The sequence below is a fragment of the Littorina saxatilis genome, linkage group LG2, assembly GCF_037325665.1.
Source record: "Littorina saxatilis isolate snail1 linkage group LG2, US_GU_Lsax_2.0, whole genome shotgun sequence".
Classification (NCBI taxonomy): domain Eukaryota; kingdom Metazoa; phylum Mollusca; class Gastropoda; order Littorinimorpha; family Littorinidae; genus Littorina; species Littorina saxatilis.
This window is the reverse complement of record NC_090246.1, coordinates 17,563,644-17,585,318: the sequence shown is the minus strand read 5'-3', so window position 1 is coordinate 17,585,318 and position 21,675 is coordinate 17,563,644. Positions and strand designations below refer to the sequence as shown.

The 21,675-nt window shown below is 43.4% G+C and overlaps 1 protein-coding gene across 2 annotated transcripts; it reads left to right on the top strand.

Annotated features, from left to right (window-relative positions):
• Positions 1 to 579: 579 nt before the first annotated feature.
• LOC138958358 (uncharacterized) lies at positions 580 to 14,391 on the top strand. 2 transcript variants are annotated; one of them, XM_070329475.1, is made up of 8 exons: positions 580 to 2,046; positions 5,101 to 5,336; positions 5,942 to 6,084; positions 7,569 to 7,653; positions 8,460 to 8,567; positions 11,302 to 12,025; positions 12,977 to 13,267; positions 13,654 to 14,391. In XM_070329475.1, the coding sequence occupies exons 1-8, from the start codon at positions 1,165 to 1,167 to the stop codon at positions 13,885 to 13,887; spliced, it is 2,703 nt and encodes a 900-aa protein (XP_070185576.1). In that variant the 5' UTR covers positions 580 to 1,164; the 3' UTR covers positions 13,888 to 14,391. The 2 variants fall into 2 exon arrangements, with proteins under 2 accessions (XP_070185576.1, XP_070185575.1); XM_070329474.1 differs by having other exon boundaries at positions 7,566 to 7,653.
• The last annotated feature ends 7,284 nt before the right edge of the window (positions 14,392 to 21,675 follow it).

The window sequence follows — 21,675 nt, the reverse complement described above, 5'->3', positions numbered from 1 at the left end:
CACATAGATCTCAAGAATGAACTGACCGATCGTCACCAAACTTGGTGAACAGGTTGTATACATTCCTGAGACTGTCCTTACAAAAATTGGGACCAGTCAAACACACGGTTAGGGTGTTATTGGATTCGGTCCATGTGTTTGTTTGTTTGTTTGTGTTCGCATATAGATCTCAAGAATGAACGGACCGATCGTCACCAAACTTGGTGAACAGGTTCTATACATTCCTGAGACGGTCCTTACAAAAATTGGGACCAGTCAAACACACGGTTAGGGAGTTATTGGTGGATTAAAATTATACAAGGACTTATAGAGGGACATCTTAATGGTCAAAGGGAAATAACCATTCTCACTCAGTCACTGCCACCAACTGAGAAGGTTATTTCCCTTTGACGGGGGTGTTTTTCCTACCTCGGAGGAATTTCTTGTTTTTTTTAAACCTGTGTTTTTTTTAGTCACAGTGAGTTGTATCTTAATATTCAATCCATTATCTTTTATCCAGCAAACTGCATCTCGTGCCGACATATGACTCGATCATTCATGTTGTCCTTTTATTTTTAAACTGGTGCTGAAAAGGGATGGCTATCGGGCCTGCCAATGGCTATCCAGAACCTGCTGCTTGACTGCCAAAGGCTGCACTAACACAGAAATACATTGTACATCTACTGACAATGCTACTGGCCTTCATTTCCGCGTGCAAGTGACCCCGTCGACAATGCTGATCCACTATGATTTGTCAATGAGCAATGATTAATTATAAGCAATGAGCAATTATGAGCCGTCAATAATTAAACACTCCCTCGTGACATTACCATCACCGGCAATTATAACAAAGCCACTCAGTGAATAGAATAAGTATGTGAACCGGCCGTTGTTTCAATCGCAACTTCCTGTATAGCCAAGGAAGCAATCCGGCGGCGAGTTCGCCGCGAAACGTTGGGCATGTGAGAGAACGGCCAACATCATTTCAGCACTAAGTGTCAACGTGACTGTTTGTGTATCCGTGGCGGAGAAGACGTGATGACGCGTAGAAAGTAATTTCATGTTTCGAGTCGTGAATGAAGACAGTGTCAGTTGCTGTGAACAAGCGGTTAGCTCCAGCACTGATCAGTAGACTGATATATATCATATACAAACAGTTACAGCTGTCTCTACTTAGCAGCTACAATGATTCAGATAACCAGACTGTGTTCAAGTGTTCTGTTGCTTTTTCTTCAAATTGGATACACATTATCTTCCACCACAACCACTACACCGCGACCAGGTTCAATGCTGCGGATACCTGTAGAGGGGGACGCTCTGGCGCCAGAGTCATGGCGATCAGTGTCAGACATTCCCGTCAAAGACTGCCCGCACAGATGGACATGCGACGACTACAACCCCAGAAGGATGTACCTCAGTAAGCGAAGTCACTACGATGTGAGGAGCTGTGCGTGTGATGACCTGTGTCTTCTTCTCCAGGACTGTTGCCCGGATGCCCCTGTAGTCTTGGCTGTATTTAACTCAGACTCCCCCGGAGACACCACTGCTAGCGGACTCCAAGGTCACGAGACTTCAGCGCGGATACCGTCTGCATCGGGCGATAGAAATTCGCCATCGCACAGTGTTGGGAGTGAAGGTGAACCAAGGGCAGGATTGCCGACAGGTTCTGACAGGGTTAAATCGGCCAGTGATGTACGTAGTCCAAGCCAGAGCTTCTCCTCTTCTTTATCTACTCCCAAGTTATCCCCTCCCGGATCCTCCTCCTCCTCCTCCTCCTCCTCCTCCTCACTGCCTCGCACCAACCGGACCATCGAGCATCCCGAGAAGAGTACTCACGACTTGTACGGCGTCACGATGGACATGTTGTCGTGCGTTTCCGTGAAGGAAATCACGGAGACCGACTCGGTGTCGATGGTGACTAGCTGCCCAGCGGACTACTCCGAGGACGTGGAGATGAGGCAGCAATGCCACAACGTCAGCAAGGACGACATGATGACCCTTCTCCCTGTGTCCGGCAAGGTCACCAGGCTGCTCTACCGCAACATGTTCTGCGCTCTCTGCCATCGGGTAAGGTCATGTGCAGCTTGCTTGTCTGGTATAGTAGAACATCCCTTTTAATAAGACTCCTCGATTTAAGGCAACCTCCCTCCCCGCACCACCCCCCCCCCCCCCAGCCTCCGACCCAGTTAAGACCGTCCTTTTTCAGACTTTCTGTCCACAACTCCTGTAAATTTACCTCGATTTTAAGAATCCCTCTTTATTAGGACCTGGTTTTCTCAGTGTTTTTTGTAGGTCTTAAGGGGGCTGCCTACTTATGAAATAGCGCTCAGAAAATTCGTATACAAAACCTCTATGAAACATTGCACACTTCTTTGTACTGTACATTTCTTGCTGCATTCCCTTCAAACAATGCATGCATCTTCTATTTTCCGGATTGTAAACAGAATGTACAACCCTTTTAGTATAGGATTTGTTATCCTTTTCTGTTTGTGTTTTTTTGCAAAATACTGAAGTGGTTACAAAGTCTCGAAACTCACCTGTGACCTTGTGTGAAGGTCAAGGTCATGGAATGCTGGTAAACATTTTGTTGACATCGTAGGCTATACAAGTAAGTATGCGAAATATGAAAGGTCTACTTGCTTTAATCTCTGAAATGTATTGATGTCTATGAATGTGGGGAATGCAAAATGACGACCGCGAAATTTAGAGGGTAGGGTTGGGAAACTGTCTGCAGTTTCAGTTTTTGGCATGGGACTTGATATTCACATTTTAACCATAGCTCGAGAAATGAGTGAGCTACAACATATCAAATTGTAAAGAATTCCGAATATCTCTGAGGCATTTAATTTACTTCTCTATATGAAGAAAAATGTAATTGTGCTAAGTAAAATAAATTTAAAAAGACGTTATAAAACATACCAAAGTGCTTTGAAATGTAATTTCTTGCTATGTTCTAACAGGTTTAACATTCACTCTCCTCCATAAATATCTAGCAAGTGGCTACTACATTCGTACTGTCGAATATTAGCCGTTATCTTTATGTACCCGGTTTCACACAATCAGAAGACACCTGGTTATTCAAAAAATCGACAAAAAATCAAAAGTGCATGGGACTAGAAAAGTTCTCTGCATATATGTAATGTAGACAGAATGTTCTTTCTCCCACAAAGTATTAAAAACTGGGAATAACTTTGACCAAAACTAGGCAGAGGCCTTAAAAGAGATCGGACACCGATTGACGAAAAAAAAAAGATTTTGCTAACATTTTATGTGTGATATTTTCAGAGTGTGATGAAACAAGTAAGTCAAAAATGAGAGAAATCAATCGGATAGATTTTATGCTACTAATTTTTGAAAATGATGACATGACAAGATTCAGATAAACGAGGGTTGGGTAGTTGAATGGGGTTTCTGCCTATCAAACAATTGATCGTGACATTTCTGCACAGATCTGCAAAACGTACAATTACTCCCATGTTGAAAAATGACATCAGAAGAGGTAAAAGTGATCGTACTCTGAAAAATATGCATTTTGAGTTATATTCAAGCAATGTTTTAAAGTGTGCATCACCTTCAATGTCTGAAAATAGATACACGTGTATCTTCAGGAAGTTTAAAATAAGAAAATTCTGGTGAAATCATTAGCATCAGGACGTAAACGTGCGTGCGTGTGTGCGTGTATGTGTGTCTCTCCTCTTTCTCTCGCTCACACATTTTTTTTCTCCATCTTTTAATAAATCTTTGTCTGTTGTCATAATCAAATCAATGTTTGGGAAGGGCTCCTAATATGGACCGGCTCCTAATATGGACCACTTCCTGTTCTGACAAACTTACGGCGCTAGAGCGCTCAAAGCAATTTCATTCGCTGTATTCACTCTCTCTGGATAACTTGCACATGTCAAAACAGTTGCAGAAACACAAACCTCAAAACCGCTAGGCTTTTTCTCTCTTTTTTTCTCACTTTTGGCAGCGTTCACTCTAAATTTGCCGCCTAAAACGGACTCGTTTCTGCCAACAGCCAAAGCTGTTATCACACACAAAATGGTATATATATGACAGCTAAGACCGTAGTTGTTACATTGTAGTAGACTAGTGTTGACCCCGAGTTTCTACTACAAACAAAAAATAATAGCAAAGTATCAAAGTATGTGTGTGTCCCCTAATATGGACCACTTTCAACAAATCGAAGAAAATAAAAGCTAACTTTTCATTCATTCATTAAAAAGCTTGCTAAAAATAACCTATAACTAGCTCTCGAGATTTGAAAAATATATATCAAATAGTCTGTTTTTCGTGTTAGTTGATAATTTCACTTATGTTTACTCTGTTTTTGATAAGCTTCTTTAGTTTCCTGGTGTGCTTCAAATAATGCTCTCATCAAGACAACCCGAAACAGATAAATCTAAAGCATATTTTAACTAGTCTGACCTGCACACTAAGTTGTTTCATGTTATTTGACGTATAGGGGGCTTTTTACAGTGATTCTTGAAGGCCACTTCACTGGTCCATATTGGGCGCCCAGGCTCCTAATATGGACCATTTGTGATTTTTTTCTGTATTTAATTTTTGCTGAATGTCTATCAAAGCTCATTTACTCTAATTAGGCCTGACGGTTAACATAAGAGAGAAGGACTTACAACCACAAAATGAAATGTCTTCGCAAGAAAACAAGCTAGTTATCAGCATGAAACAAAAATGGTCCATATTAGGAGCCCTTCCTCTATGTATACTTGGATTTCTGTCAGTGTAAAAGAGAACGCATGTCCTTGGAGAGAACAAGAACAAGAACAAAAAAAAAGTAAACAATATAATTATATTTTGACTTGCAGGCATTAACGTTTACTTTGCCATTAAAAAAATATGTGAGAGAGAAAGAGAAAAACAGAGAGACACATCCACACAACACATATAAGCGCGCGCACGGTTACGTCCTAATGCAAATAATTTCACTACAATGTTTTAATTTAAAACTTCCTGAAGATACACTTATCTCTATTTTCGGACATGGCAGATGATGAACACTTTAAAACAGTGATTACATATCACTCAACATGCTTTGTCTATGTGTGTGTGTCTATGTGTGTGTGTCTATATATACGTGTGTGTTTGTGATCTATACAGGAACCGTTCGTGTACTGGACAGCTGGTGCCAATTGCTCTTCGAAATTCGAACTTCCCTACAACGAGAACAGTACCCTGGACGAAGTGCTGTACGGTTCTGCCAGCAACTATTGTGACGTCTATTTCCAACCGCCGTGGGATCTTTACCAGTGGCGACCTTGCAAGGGAAATGTAATAAGGAAGTGCAGCCAGAATTTCTCTTTGGACACGGTGGTGAATAAAGAGATAGCTTCTAGGTGAGCTTGTGTGTGTGTGTGTGTGTGTGTGTGTGTGTGTGTGTGTGTGTGTGTGTGTGTGTGTGTGTGTGTGTGTGTGTGTGTGTGTTTCTGTCTATATGTGTGTGTATGTGTCAATGTGTGGTTTGTCTGTCTGTCTGCTTGTGTTCGTGTGAGAGGTTTGATTGCCGTATCTTAGTCAAAAACGACGATGTTTCAATTTACACCCTGTCGCTTCTTCTTCTTCTTCTGCGTTCGATATTCATGGCCGTCGGTGGCTGCCATGAAGTCCGCAGTCTTCTGCAGTTTGGCAGCGGGTCCTCAGAGCTTGGTGCCCAGGCTGGTGTCTTGTGGCCAGTAGTGCTGGCGTGCTGTCTTCAGGTGTGGGCAGGTCTGTAGAATGTGCTCAGGGGTTTGCTCGTCGGAGATACACTCACATTCGGCTGTGTCCCAGAGGCTCTGCAGGTGTTTTTTCAGCCCACAGTGACCGGCAGTGCGCCGACGAAAAATGGTGGTCTGGCTCCTCCTCCATCGTGTTGATTTGGTCTTCCTGTGGGCTTTATAGTTGTTGTTCTTTGTCTTCCATCCCTGTGGTAATTTACCGGACCCGTTTGCGCCTGTTTCAGATGCGAGGAAACAGACGTGGGAATTCAACGGCCAGTGCGCACCTTGACGCGCACCTACCGGAACCAGTACTGTGCTCTGTGCAACTTTGAGAGCATCGTAGGTTTCATCTGTGAACCAGAGTATTCTGCCACGACCTTGTCGAGTAAGTGTACTAGATTCGCATAATCCAAGGCGACAAATGACTTTATTTATATTTATTTTTGCTTATAGTCAGTAGAGAGTCTGACCCAGGTCACAAAGTAACATTGCTTTGAAGTTAGTAACAACTTGCCGGTACCAGGGCCGGACTAGGCAAAGAGGAGGGGGGGGGTTGCCAGTGGTGGCCCAGGGGGATGTCCCCCCTGGCGGCAGGGGCAGATCAGTTCATTTTATGACTGGTTTTTTTCAAAAGTATATTGTGAAGATATGGGTGTGAAGGCGCGAAGCGCCGAGCCGACGGCGCGAAGCGCCTAGCTTGCTAGGGGGGTCCGGGGGCATGCCCCCCCGGAAAATTGTGAAAAAAAGGATGCAAAATGGTGCAATCTGGTGCATTCTGAGGATGATCATTACCAGTTTCAGGCAGCAGATTTTGTCACTGATTAATACCCCAAAAATGGAAACTCAATGTAAAATAAAGAAATGCATACCTCATTCAATATTTTTATTTTTTGGCTGGGGGGGGGGGGGGTCTGGAAACCCTAGAACCCTCCCCCCCCCCCCCGTCGTTGTGGGGGTCAGGGGGCTTCGCCCCCTGAAGCTGACGGGTAGGTCATATTCTGAGATAGGAAAATGGTCGCTCCTTGCATGAAACGGCATAAAATAAGCAATAATAAAAAAAAATTAAATAAGTAAGGTACATGTTTAGGCTAGGGGGGGGGGGGTTGCGCAACCCCCATAACCCCCCCGGTAGTCCGACCCTGGGTACGGTCCCCGTGAGAGAGAGAGAGACAGACTGAGAGAGAGAGAGAGAGAGTGTGTGTGTGTGTGTGTGTGTGTGTGTGTGTGTGTGTGTGTGTCAGTGTGTGTGTGTGTGTGTGTGTCAGTGTGTGCGTGTGTGTGTGTGTGTGTGTGTACGTGCGCGTGTACTTTCTGATGTGGTGAGACAGTGGTAAACCGGCTGATTTAATTGTAATGTGTACATGACCATTTTCGTACGTGCGTATTTCACTATTTGTGCATGTTTGTGTATGAGTCGAGTGCGTGTAGGTGCGCGCTCGACTTACTCGAGGGCACTTAGGCCAAAAAAAAAATAGGTGTGGTTACGGTAACATAGCCAAAAAAAATAGGGTAGGTAGGTAGGCAATCACTTTTTTTTATTTTTTAACTTTTTTTTTCTAATGTGTACAAATTAAACCTACTTGACAGGGAAATAAGTGTGCGACTCGGGCGCTTTCGCTTTCATTGCGTTTTTTGCACTGGGGTGTTTTTTTTTTTTTTTTTTTTTTTGACAAATGTAATAAAAAGTTATAGGATCGGCCCCTAAAAATAGGGTAGGTCGGGTTACTGTAACCACACCTATTTTTTTTTTTTAGGCCTTATCATGTGATGCAAGCACCCATGTGCACGAGCGCACTGTAAAGGACTGCGCGTACACTGATGCAGACTATAGATACTGACATGCAGTGTTTGTGTGTTGTTCCGCAGCAGCAGATACTCGTGCAAGGTACCCCTACTCCTTCTCCATTCTTCTGGACATCAACACGTACAGTGGGTCCACTTCTGTTGGCCGAAAGTAGGTACAAGCATACAGTACACCGAGACTCCTCAACTGTATACTTCCCCCTTTCAAGACACTGCTTTCTTAAATCCAAAAATAGCCTCGGATATACTGCTAACGTTCCAAAATTCAGAATAAAAAAACCAAGAATTGTAAGTTATTGGAACATATAATTATTGACAATTATTATCATATGCCACTGGGTCAATCAACGCACTTGTAAATGTAACGTTTTGTTTTGTCAATAGTTAAACGTTCCAATAGCTTACAATTCTTGTTTTTTGATCCTCCTTTCTTTAAATTTCTGTTCACAGCCTCAACCTCAATCAATGTGCTCCTATTTTAACTGAGACTCCCTTCTTCTGAAGACCTGGGTTTCTCAGATTCTGTGTTTGAGGTCTTTCGATGGTTTCACCTATACCGCTTTCATTTGTGTACTTTGTAACATTTTAGTTTTAGTGTTAGGGTGACGAAGTACTGGATATTGGTACTATGGACGCATGTTTAAAAGGTTCTTGTATTTTTATTTGTTTGTCTTTTGTTGTTGTTGGTAAGCTTCTAGCGTTACAAACAGTTATACGACCCTCGAACGTCACGTTATTAAGTACATTAGTACTTGTGCATCATTAGTTATCCCCTTGTCGATTATTAATCAGTTAGATTATGGTGTGATTTTGATTGTTTGTAAAGATAATGTATGTGCATATGTAACCGTTTTCTCCAACACCAAAGAGAGGCCGAGATTGAAGTAAAAAACCTGAAACCTGAACTTGTTTCCATCTCAATCATCCGATGAAAACAATACACTGACGTCGTTGCAGGTACGAGCATCAGACGGTGGAGCGGAACGAATCAGTGAGCTGTGACCAGGGACAGGTGTTTGATCCCTTTCGCGCTACCTGTCGTCCTGTTACCTGTGGACCGCACAGGTGTGTTAATTGTTTGTTTGTCTGTTTGTTTAATGTTTGTTTGTTTCGTTGGGTGGTTTGTTGGTTGGTTTGTTGATTGGTTGCAGTGGGTTTTCGCCATTATCATCCTAATCGGGGTATCTAATCCTATTCAGGACCGGGTAAGGTGAAGGCGTCGAGGAAGGGGGTAACACCCTCAAAAAGACGGCCGGAGAAAAGTTGAGATCTCTGACATCTTGCTCTCCTACGACTTAACGCCGACCAAATTGAGTAATGGGACTACCTTTAACCATAACCTAATGGCGTCAGCTAAGGGCAAGAATACAACGACTTTTCTTAACACATCTCAACAACTTTAAGTTTACGGCTGACAAATATCCTGAACTCACTGAGGTCAAAATGAGTTCGGCTCATTCTCTCCCTGACCGAACGCGACAGTCCTACGCGAATCTATCAAAACTAGGAATACAGAGTTATCATAGTCTCCCATATATGTTTTTCGCGAGCACTGATCTAAATTTGAGATCAGTGTTCGCGAGACGAAAATGATTGCAGATTGGCCGACTTCGACAGTGACCTCCGTTCTGTTCTTCACAGTTATGATAAAGACATCGTTCTAAGGTCAAAACAAGTCGAAATTTTGGGACTGCTGTCGGAAGGAGACCGTAATAGGCCTATATGGTTGCATCACAACACTCGAAGCTAGCGGCAGGACGCAGCCAGGCTGTGATTGGCTAGTTAATTATTATGACTATCGGTAAAACACTATCAAAACAAGCAGCAACATCATCCGCTCGCAACCTGCAACACCCTTCTTGACAAGTGCCCTATTGAATGTGATCGAAAAGAGAGTTATAATCTAAACAAGTCGCGTAAGGCGAAATTACTACATTTAGTCAAGCTGTGGAACTCACAAAAATGAAACCGCCGCTCGTGCAAAAGGCAGTGAAAGTGACGAGCCTGTTTGGCGCGGTAGCGATTGCGCTGTGCTTCATAGCACGCTTTACTGTACCTCTCTTCGTTTTAAATTTCTGAGCGTGTTTTTAATCCAAACATATCATATCTATATGTTTTTGGAATCAGGAACCGACAAGGAATAAGATGAAATAGTTTTTAAAACGATTTTGGAAATTTAATTTTGATCATAATTTTTATATTTTTAATTTTCAGAGCTATCTGTTTTTGGAATCAGAAAATGACGAAGAATAAGATGAAATTGTTTTTGGATCGTTTAATAAAAAAATAATTTTAATTACAAGTTTCCGATTTTTAATGACCAAACTCACTCATTAGTTTTTAAGCCACCAAGCTGAAATGCAATACCAAACCCCGGCCCCGGCCTTCGTCGAAGATTGCTTTGCCAAAATTTCAATCAATTTAATGGAAAAATGAGGGTGTGACAGTGCCGCCTCAACTTTTACAAAAAGCCGGATATGACGTCATCAAAGGTATTTATCGAAAAAAAGAAAAAACCGTCCGGGGATATCATACCCAGGAACTCTCATGTCAAATTTCATAAAGATCGGCCCAGTAGTTTAGTCTAAATCGCTCTACACACACACACAGACAGACAGACAGACAGACAGACAGACAGACAGACACACAGACACACATACACCACGACCCTCGTCTCGATTCCCCCCTCTATGTTAAAACATTTAGTCAAAACTTGACTAAATGTAAAAAGGAACCGAAGAACATGATCAAATAGGGTTAGCGTTCAGGTCAACCGCAAAATACAGCCAATCACAGCCTGGCTGCGCCCTGCCGCTAGCCGTTCATATCATCACAACAGAAAAAATCGTCTGCTTCAGCGAACGCCGAAACCAAACGGTTGATTATCACGTGACACTTTTGCTATATTTAGAGTTGTTTGCACAGTAAATACAGCCGCGAAAAAATAGCTCCCTTGAAACTGTCTTACAAATCAATTCCTTTGTAATTTAAAAATTACACAACACCATGAAAAATCATTATCGACGATCGCGAATCTGTTGATATCCATAATACATTACAAAAAGCTCTAAATATGTAAAAAAAAAAAAAAAAAAAATCCTGTCAGGGAGAGAATGAGCCGAACTCATTTTGACCTGAGTTCAGGATGGCTCGAGACAACAACTAGGTCTCCTTCAAGGTGTAGCCACTCACATGTGTCAATATTGCAGGCCTTCTCTTTGATATTGCAAGCCATAAAGTTGAAAAACAACAGAAATATGTACTCACCAATACAAGGACAGCACACACAAAAGAACAAAGACAAAGTCTCTCCCTTACTCTATCCGACACTGCCAAACATTTTGTTCCTTCAAATCAAACCTTAAAACCCACTTCTTCACACAGTATTTTGATTAATTTTATTTCAATATGGTGCATTTTTGATCAGGTGTTTGAATGTTTGAATGTTTTGCCTGTGTTAGTATGCTTGCAGCTTGTATTGATGTAGTGTTTCGTTGTTCACTTGTGTGCTGAATGCTGCTGCACATGCTTTTTTGCTTTGCTTTGTATGTATATGTACGTTTGTTTGTTTTTTCATTTTTTTTTTCATTGTAAAGCGCTTAGAGAACGTAAAGCGCTCTATAAATCTCCCATATTATTATTATTAAATATTCACCTATTTCTTTTCTTTTTCAACTTTGTTTATCTCACCCACAGTCATTTTGTTGTTAAGATAATGCAAGCCATGTTTATGTATGTGCACTTCAGCCCGCTTCGATGAATTCAAAATGTTGATTTCAATTTTACTGTGACTGAACAGGCAGTTCAAAGACAACGCGTGTGTGGACAATGAACTAAGCAAAGACGTGAAAGCCTCGTCGCCTGGCTTTCTGGGTGACGTCGCGAGACTCAACAAGACGTCGGACCTCCTCGTGACGTCAGACTGCGTATTCATCCGACTCAACCAGACGGAGTACCAGCTGTCCAACGACGGCACTTTGGAACTGATCGGAACGGACACGTTTTACAACACGTCACATTACGTCATCAACGGCAGTGACGTCTTCGTTTGCGTCAACTATTCACAGAACTACACTCAAACCGTCACGACGAGAGTCCAAAACGCGACTTTCACCTTCTCTCTGACTGAAGCCGTCATCAGCACGTGCGGAATTTGCATATCTCTGGTTGCTCTCGCCGTCACCATTTTCGTCTACGCCTCTCTGAAGCCGCTTCGAAACATCCCCGGACAGAACCTCCTGTCTCTCGTCTGCTCTCTATTCCTGGCGGATGTGCTGCTGCTAGTGGCCCCCTCTGCCGGGGAAGAGTTCGTTGCCTGCGCAGTGATCGCCGGTCTGATGCACTACTGTTTCCTGTCGTCGTTCCTGTGGATGAACGTGATGGCGGTGGACGTGTGGTTCACGTTCTCCAAGGCCTTCGTCAAGGCCGGGGACCGCGGCAAGTCCTCCAAGCGCTTCATCATATACAGCTCCTATGCATGGCTCACGCCGGCCGCTTTCGTCCTGTCAGCTGTTTTGCTACAGGTAAGGTCGCTGCACTATTGGGTGTTTTGTTGTTGTTTTTGAAGAAAAGCTAAGGTGGCTGCACTTTTATGACTTACTGGGTGACCTGCAGCTGTGGTATTCAGTAGGTCATATCCCGAATTATCTGTACATTGTACTTGCTGAGCAATTTGGTCTTTTGTTTTTCCCCGCCGCGTAGCGGGGCAGAATAAATCTGCAGGGCTAAATCTGGATACCAATTTTTTTCGTCAAATTAAACTTGAGGCCCATTCGTTTCAAGTGCCATCAAGACAATTGAACTTCGTTCTTTAAGGGATTTCTGCTATGTTTGCACTGCAGTCTGTTTTAGGCAGTAGAGGAGGAAGATTGCGGTTATTCAGAAAATTGGTATAATTATTGTCTAAAACTTCTTGCTTTACTGAAAACAGCAGACGCACAAAACATCTTCCTAGTACAGGTTGTATTGCCTCATTAACTTGGACAGGAATCAGTTCAACACTAAAAACAAAACCTGACTACAATACCACTCAAACCACATTGTACCTCTTGGAAGTCAACACACACGTTCAGTAGAACTTATTCAAGTCTGCAAATTACTTTAATCATTAATGATTGTGCCGTTTGCTTTAATGAAGAAAACGTGTATAAGGCCTAAAAAAAAAAAAATAGGTGTGGTTACGGTAACCCGACCTACCCTATTTTTAGGGGCCGACCCTATAACTTTTTATTACATTTGTCAAAAAAAAAACCACAAAAAACCAAGAAAACGAGTGCAGAAAACGCAATGAAAGCGAAAGCGCCTGAGTCGCACACTTATTTCCCTGTCAAGTAGGTTTAATTTGTACACATTAGAAAAAAAAGTAAAAAAAAAAAAAAAGTGATTGCCTACCTTCCTACCCTATTTTTTTGGCTATGTTACCGTAACCACACCTATTTTTTTTGTGGCCTAAACAATAACTCTATGGTTTTCAGGTGTTGAAGCCAGACTCCTCCTTAAGCCCTCGTTACGGCTTGGGCATCTGTTGGCTAGCCAACAAACACGCGCTCCTCCTCTTCTTCGCCGCTCCTCTCTTCCTCCTCCTCCTCCTCAACATCATCTTCTTCCTCATCTCTGCGCGCAACATCTCGCGCGCCAAGAGCAAGACTGCGCGCATGCTGGGGAAAGATGAGGAGGGCAGGATGGGTATCTACGTCAAGCTGACCGTTGTCATGGGCATCACGTGGGTCTTTGGATTCCTGGCTGTTCTCGTGCCTAATAACCAGGTAATGTGTTCCGAAACAGACGGCTAACATGATACAATATCAAATATGATACAATCCCAAGGTTTTCGTAATGCCTGGCTGCTCTAATACCGAGGCGGCTCGGGAAAGAGGACCGTTGTTATGGGCATCACAGAGGTCTTCGGGTTCCTTGCTGTTCTCGTGCCTAATAACCAGGTGATGTGTTGATGTGTTGTCATGGAGTACTTAGGACTGAGGAGGGGGTCGGGCCTGGGAAAAAAGGAGGAGGGCAGGATGGGCATCTGCGTCACGCTGAAAATTCTCATAGGCATCCCAAAAGTTTTTGGATTTCTTACTGCTCGTGTGCCTACTAAAACCCATAAAGTCATCTGTCAGACCAGTAATTTCAATGCGTTTTTCCCTCTCAGGTCCTGACCTACTGTTTCGTGGTGATGAACACGCTGCAGGGCCTCTTCATCTGCCTGTCGTTCGTCTTCACCAAGAAGGTCCTCCACCTGCTCAAGGACAACAACCGTAGGAAGCTGAGGATCAGCAAGTCCGGTGGCAGTACCAACATGACCAGCTTGTCCAAGTCACTGTCCACCAGCAACAGGAACATAGTGTCTGTGTCCACTAAGATTTCTCACAACGTCGTCGTTTGAACACTGCTGCTATAGTGTTTTTAGGTGTGTGTGTGGGTAAAAAAAAAAAAGGCTAAACTTCAGCGGTGTCAGTGTTGAGATGGTGTGCCCAAGCTTTTAACTGAGATGGTGTGCCCAAAATGTAATTGAGGCATTGTGCCCAAGGTGTAATTGGCCAGTCGTTGTGCTGTGTGCTATTGGGGTGCAAGAATAAACGAGTGGTGTCACTGCTGTGAAGTGGTGATCGGTCGATCAGTTGACAAGTAATTGACGACTGACTTTGGTAACCTTACTTGACAGGAGTTATTTAATTCTAGACTGACTGTCACTGTCACCCTGCCCCCCGTCACCCCTCCCCTGCCTCATTAAGCCTATCTCCTTATCCTACAAACTACGGTGACTACGATTTTAACTAAATGTCTTGCTTAACGCTGTCAATGCGACCGAACTACTTTTGTTTTCACCGATTTTGAATGTGCTTGTCTAGCTGTTGTGAAGCTATAATTATTGTGTGTGTGTGTGTGTGTGTGTGTGTGTGTGTGTGTGTGTGTGTGTGTGTGTGTGTGTGAGTGTGTGTGTTCAGTTATGTCTTTTATTGCCTTATTGTTGTTTATTCCTTAATAGTGTTAAATTGCTTAATTCTTTACTGCCGAGTTGTGCACAAGATTGTCCCGTTAAACATATGTAGACACTGAGCGGCTGACAATTCAAAACCATAGTCAAAGTATCATTGTGACTCGTACTTCACCGTGTCGAAGACGGTCAGCGGCACTTGCCTTGCTTTGACAATGACTGACAGTCCTCGGCCACTTTGACTCAATCTTGCCAAACAGGGACCGCACAAGAGGCTATTGAAGAGAGACACACACTTGGTGTTAGAAACTGTACAAGAGGCTGACCTGGATATCGAATCGATGTGGGACAAGCAATACCGTTGAATTATGCCAAGACTGTGACGAGAGACACACAATTCACTGGTGTCGGTTAGAAGCAACGAGAAATGATTCTGCTATGACTGATGACCGACTTCCGGCGAGCTTCCTACGTACGAGAACGCATTTCCGATGGTGTAGGTGGAAGGTAGAGTCTTTCAGTCATACATGACCCTGGGAAGAAACTACAGGAAATATCAAGCCTGACCTATGTGCTCTGCTGCTTGGTCGGTCCAATTGAAGAACGGAGGTGTCCCCAGATGGGCCGCTAACTCAATCGTCTGCCGTGTAGTCATCAATTTGAACAACAGAGCCAACCCAGTAAATTGACAATTTACTCATTTGGTTTTGTCGTTCAAATCGTGTAGTCATGTCAACTGAAGACGAAACTAAAGTTTACAGGATGAATCGACTTTCAAGGTCAAAAATATCGCTTTTCATCACGGTTTTTGCACATGTGTTTACACACCCCCAGGTTTCTTTATTCCTTGAATTTGGGACATTATTCTTGAACATTAACCGCTTGGTTTGTATGTGTATGGACAGCTTGAGTTTTTCCTTGGAACGTCCTTGCAGATTTTTGTGAGGCTTAACATGCCCTATGGCAATATACTAGCTTAGAACATTGTGTTGCAGGCTGTTCTAAATGTATCCTGCCGCAGATATTATATTTATTTAAAAGCCTACATGAAACAGTGGCCATCATGTGTCAGTGTAGTATACAGTGCCCCTAACCATACATGTCACCACCAAATAGAGGCTCTTGAATTTCGCTCGTAACTTGGTACGTGACCTTCACGGCAGTAACTGACTGACTTAATTATTAGAAATTCCACTCTTCTCAGAATTGAAAAGTGGAAGTTAGCTTGGGCGTGAGAACTGAAGAAGAGTGTTGCGAAACTTGAAGATGTGAGAGACTCGGACGTACGTGTTTTTCAACACATTTACGTTCACTGTGACACCAGGCCGCAATGGTCTTTAGCATCAGTTGAGGGATTTCCCATTGAGAGACATCAGATACTCACTGTTATCACCAGGGGCATCTAAAGTCCCACGGCACTGTCACAATGATTCAAGTGCCGGAAAAGAGGACACAATACTGCGGCGCTGAAATGCCGGATAGTCATATAGTGTCTCAGTCTCGAGCCACTTGCACGTGACGTACGATTGAAAGAGCTGTTCCTGTGACAAGAGGCATTCTACTGTGTTCCGCCGCGAAGAAAGCCGGTGAAGTAGTAGTACATGTAGTAGTATTTCCAGCTACTTCGTGGACCGGACATTTTCAGTCTAAGTTTCCTCACAAACTGAAGAGAACGACACTGCTATTTGTGTCCACACTTGAAGTAAGCAGTGCAAGATCAGCCGGGAAGGGTGAATGTCAGTTTGACATAATTGTGCCCCTGCCAACACGGATACAAAGCAAACTTTTTCAACAATTGCGTACAGGATTGAACTGATATTGATTTTTGAGAAAAAAAATCTTGACTGACTCGACGTTCTTCCTGTACAATATAACAATGAAATCAGTATTGTTGTCTGTATAAATGAGTGTTCACTGCCTCAGTCATGCAGCAGCTTTTCAAGTTTAACAACATTTTAATTATTAAATTTTATTTATAAGTGTATAAATGTGCATGTTTTTCCCCCGCCCAGCTTAGTGATGACAGACCTTAGCTTGGGTGGTTTTCGACATGATGAGCGGCTTTGACATTGTATGTGAACTTGAGACAGCGCCATTGGCACAAATTACATTTGCCTAATGAAGCAATCTTGAGTGAACTCTTAGGCTATACAATCGTTTAACCAAATCATGAATAGCTTCGGCGACGATGTAAACTGCTATTTTCCTCTCTTGTTGTTATTGGCCTATTTTAAATCGTGCTTTGTTTATGAATTGTTCTTGTAATTTTGGCATTGTTGTGGTTTATGCTTCCGTCCGTTTTGTCATGAGCACAAATAAGCCTATCCTGCTCAAGTGTAATATAAGGGCATCGTCATGTTATTGTCGTCAGTCATCAAAATAAACACACACACACACCCTGACTGACTATGACACACACACTGTCACACACACACTCCGGTGGATTCACCTCCCTCCCCATCAGTTTCCGCAAAGCAAACAAATTGACCAAAGTCAACGTGCTTTTTCAAATATTATTGTGAAAGTTGTGGCAGTTTTGTATGTGATATGACAACGAGAGTCTAACTCTTTCCTGTCCGAGTGTGCCGCAAGTGAACTGATTAAAGGCTGATGATGTTGCTGTGCTTGCAATTTCAGTGGGATTTCCCCAGTTGTGTGTGCTTGTTGTTGTGTGAATTGGGCGTATGTTGGTGTGTATTTATAAAATAAACATTAAGCATTAGTTTTCAGTCGGGGGGCAATGGCTCGTGTACTAAAGCTTCGGTACTTTTATTTTATTTTATCAAACTTAACTCGGGGCACGAAGACACGTTTCTCTATGTCTCTCGCATGCGCGGGAAGGATAGGGGGCTGACAGAAAGCGGTGCCCCCCCCCCCCCCCCCCAAAAAAAAAAGGACAAAAAGTGGGACCCCGGGCCCAAGTGCAGGAGTCAGTAAAACTATCGGTAAGTAATCAACTCACGTCCTCGACATCACTCGTCGATTCCGTTTATATACGACCATTCCCTTATCACTCATTTGCGCTCTCTCGTCTCAGTCACGTGCAGAACTGCAACTTTCAACACGTACGTACCTCCCATAGGCCCACAACGTCACACAAACAAAACAACAACAAACAAAACGGGCAATAAAACACGCAACAGAAACTTGACAAACCAAAGGACGGTACATCCATTGATTTTTGTTGGAAAATATCAGCCCTTACATTTTCTCATTCAATCGTGCGCGAGCAGAATGTGGGTAGTGTGCGCGTGCGTGTGTACGAGAGAGAGAGGGGGAGGGGGCCAAAGAGGAGTTGATGGCCCGGGTATGACTCGTAGGAGACCGGATTGTTGACTGACGGATATCTGGCACAGCATTACGAGACGAGAGAAGGTTTGATCAGACGGATACAAAAAATACTGATGAGAACTAACGAAACCGTTATCCTGGTGCCGATCAGTGAATCCTGAAGAAAAAAAGTCACCCCCGTATCTTTAACGAACACCCCTCGCGTCTCGAAACATGAAATTCTAACTGACATACACTTTTATTGCCGCGAAAAAGCGCCAGACCGTGGCTACTTACCCTCGATTGTTCTTCAACACGAGTTCGTTTGGGGAAAACAAAGGTTATCAATCATGAAATAACTATTTTTTATGCTCTGACCGGACAGAATGAGGCGCACGTATTTATTATTCTTGACCCCCCCCCCCCCCACACACACACACACACACACGAACAATCATTAACCCTCTTCAGTTTGGAAAAGGGGAGCGCGTGCATTGTTCTGTGTTCTGTTACACTTCGCCCATCTACATCCACAACCTAAAACACGAACATCGTTTTCTTTCACCGTTATAAACATAACAAGACGGTGTTTAGATTCCACCCTAATGCCTTTTCTTTGGGGCCTCTTCTTTGTTTATCCTGCTAACGACGGGAGAAGGGGGCGTGTTGAAGGAGTGAGAATGTTGTGGAGTCAGTTTGCCTTCTTCGTGCACTTGTGATGACAATGAAAAATTAACCAGCCTCCTTGCAGCAACAGGGCAGCTCGGTACACTGCATACACGTACATTGGACCCCCCTTTTTTTAAACCCGTTTTCTCAGAATTTCTGTTCATAACCTCTGTAAGTTTACCCCCATTTTAAGACTTCCTCCTTTTTAAAACCTTATTTTTTCTATTTTTTTGTAGGTCTTCCACTGTACTTAGATCCAGCGATTTCTGATTATAGTTAAATTAATTTGAAATGAAATCTCTGAAGTCCTTCATTTCATGTGTTACGCCACCAAACAAAAGTGTCAGACAAACGTCATTATCTACTGTTCAAAAAAAGAAACGCATAGTTGCTACTTGCCAAATTTGTTTTATTTTTCGAAAAAATTAACAGAAAATCCAATATTTAGATTATTTGTTTGAAATTTGGTATGGACACAGTTGAATGCACACACAGTTCATTTGCATCTTCAAATCAATCAGTCAATCAATACGATTGGGTGCCGAGGCTGTCAAGTCAGTAGGGGGTGTGACTGCCTTGAGCAGCAACAACTGCCCGGCACCTTCTGGGCATGGACTGGATCAGATGCCGGATATCTTGCTGTGGGATGGTGTCCCACTCCTCCTGAAGTGCCTGCAATAGATCGCGGTGATTTGCCGGCGCTTCTTCTCGCCTGCGCACACGTCTGTCCAATTCATCCCAGAGGTGTTCTATCGGGTTCATGTCTGGCGACATGGATGGCCAGGGAAGCACCTGGACATGGTGGTCGGTGAGGAACTGGGTGGTGAGTCGTGCTGTGTGCGGGCGAGCGTTGTCCTGCTGGAATATGGCATCCTGGTCAGCCAGAAGAGGAAGGGCGTGTGGGCGCAGAATTTCCTCCACGTATTGCTGGGCAGTTATGCGCCCTTGGACGTGCACCAGGGTGCTCCTTCCAGCGGTATTGATCGCCCCCCACACCATGACGCCTCCACCACCATGAACGGGTGCCTCATCCACACAGTTGGGCGCGTAACGTTCGTTTACTCTCCGGTAGACCCTCCTCCGACCATCATGTCGCTGGAGCAGGAAGTAGGACTCGTCGCTGAACCACACGTGTCTCCTGTGATTCCGGACGGTCCAGCGAAGGTGCTGGTTGCCCCACTGCACTCGGTTCTGGCGATGGCGGCGGGTGAGGACAGCTCCTCTGTGAGGTCTGCGAGCTCTCAAACCAGCTTCATGCAGGCGGTTCCGCACGGTCTGGTCCGATAATCGGTGTAGCCCGGGGAGAGCCTGGACAGAAGATGAGGCCGACAGGAAACGATTCCGGAGCCGTATGAAGCGGTCGTGAGCAGCAGTTGTCGCCCTTGGTCTTCCCGCTCGTGGCAAGTCAGCAACGGAGCCAGTGGCTTGAAACCTGACCCACAGTCTACTGATGGTGCTCTGGGACACGTGGAAGTGCCTGGCGATTGCACTTTGACTTTGGCCTGCTTGTAAACGACCCAATGCAATTTGGCGGTCTTCTCTGCTCAATCGGGCCATCTTTCGTCGCTGAATTGTCGTCTGATTTCTTTGTGGCGAACAATCCGCTTTTATGGGTTTTGGAAGACATGGTGAGAGCTCAATATTCCCCGAGTTTCACGAGATTACACTGAAGCATGACGAGTGGTCATGCCAAATGAGCAATTTTGACATTGTAGCCACTGATAACGCATGCGTCACGTGCAGAGCTCACTTGTGGCAATGGACGAAAGGTCGACGACCAGATAAACATTTTCTGCAGTTTGGTGGATATCCTTGTAGCCATATAACTAAATTAACCAAATATTACAAGCTATGCGTTTCTTTTTTTGAACAGTATAGAAACAAAAATTGCGCTCGCTAATTACCCTCGATGAATATTTAGAACTAACACGTCACGCCACACTTTCAGAGTGACGTTTCTTTGCTTCGACGTAATAGATTGCACGAGGCTTTGGAAGAGATCGAGGTTCCAAAACAAGCGTCTTCAGTTTAGATGCCTTGACTGCATGACATTTTCAGTAAAATACACGCAAGTACAGTATGTAGGATAAACAGAATACTACATGGCTTGCTGTTTCGTACCAGATTTACACTTGTTGCTTTTTCAAATAGTGAACAGTTCGCTTTTGCTCGCAGTTGAATATTTAAAACAAAACCTCGTGTAAATCTGGTACGACACAGCAAGCCATGTAGTATTCTCTTTATACGTAGTGTCTACTTTATCGTAGCTAGCTTTAAACAGTCTCCTGCTCATTGATCAAAGTTTAACTTGCGTAAGCTTCCCAGTCGTTCTGCAGTTATTTTCACAAGCGTCCTACTGTTGTGTCGATAAGGAAGTAAACTTTTGTGTGGCATGTTCACTCAGAAAACACAGGAACACCGATTTGCCAATGAATAGCTTAATTGATAAGGTAGGAAATCATGCCTCTGTACGTGGACATTTTCATCAGGGTCCGTGTGTGTACGTCTTCTTATGTAACTCACTGCACATACACGAGCAAGTGCAAGGATTCAGATTTATCATTTCCCTGTAGAATGTTGAATCCGATTCTTGACTTCTGTGGCTTAGTGCTGTTTGTCTGAAAGATAACTAATAGGAAGCCTACAGAAAGCTAAGAACAAGTCGCGTAAGGCGAAAATACAATATTTAGTCAAGTAGCTGTCGAACTCACAGAATGAAACTGAACGCAATGCCATTTTACTCGTAGCATCGTCAGGCCACCGCTCATGGCAAAGGCAGTGAAATTGACAAGAAGAGCGGGGTAGTAGTTGCGCTAAGAAGGATAGCACGCTTTTCTGTACCTCTCTTTGTTTGAACTTTCTGAGCGTGTTTTTTAATCCAAACATATATCTATATGTTTTTGGAATCAGGAACCGACAAGGAATAAGATGAAAGTGTTTTTAAATTGATTTGGACAATTTAATTTTGATAATTTTTATATATTTAATTTTCAGAGCTTGTTTTTAATCCGAATATAACATATTTATATGTTTTTGGAATCAGCAAATGATGGAGAATAAGATAAACGTAAATTTGGATCGTTTTATACATTTTTAATTTTTTTACAATTTTCCGATTTTTAATGACCAAAGTCATTAATTAATTTTTAAGCCACCACGCTGAAATGCAATACCGAAGTCCGGGCTTCGTCGAAGATTACTTGACCAAAATTTGAACCAATTTGGTTGAAAAATGAGGGCGTGACAGTGCCGCCTCAACTTTCACGAAAAGCCGGATATGACGTCATCAGACATTTA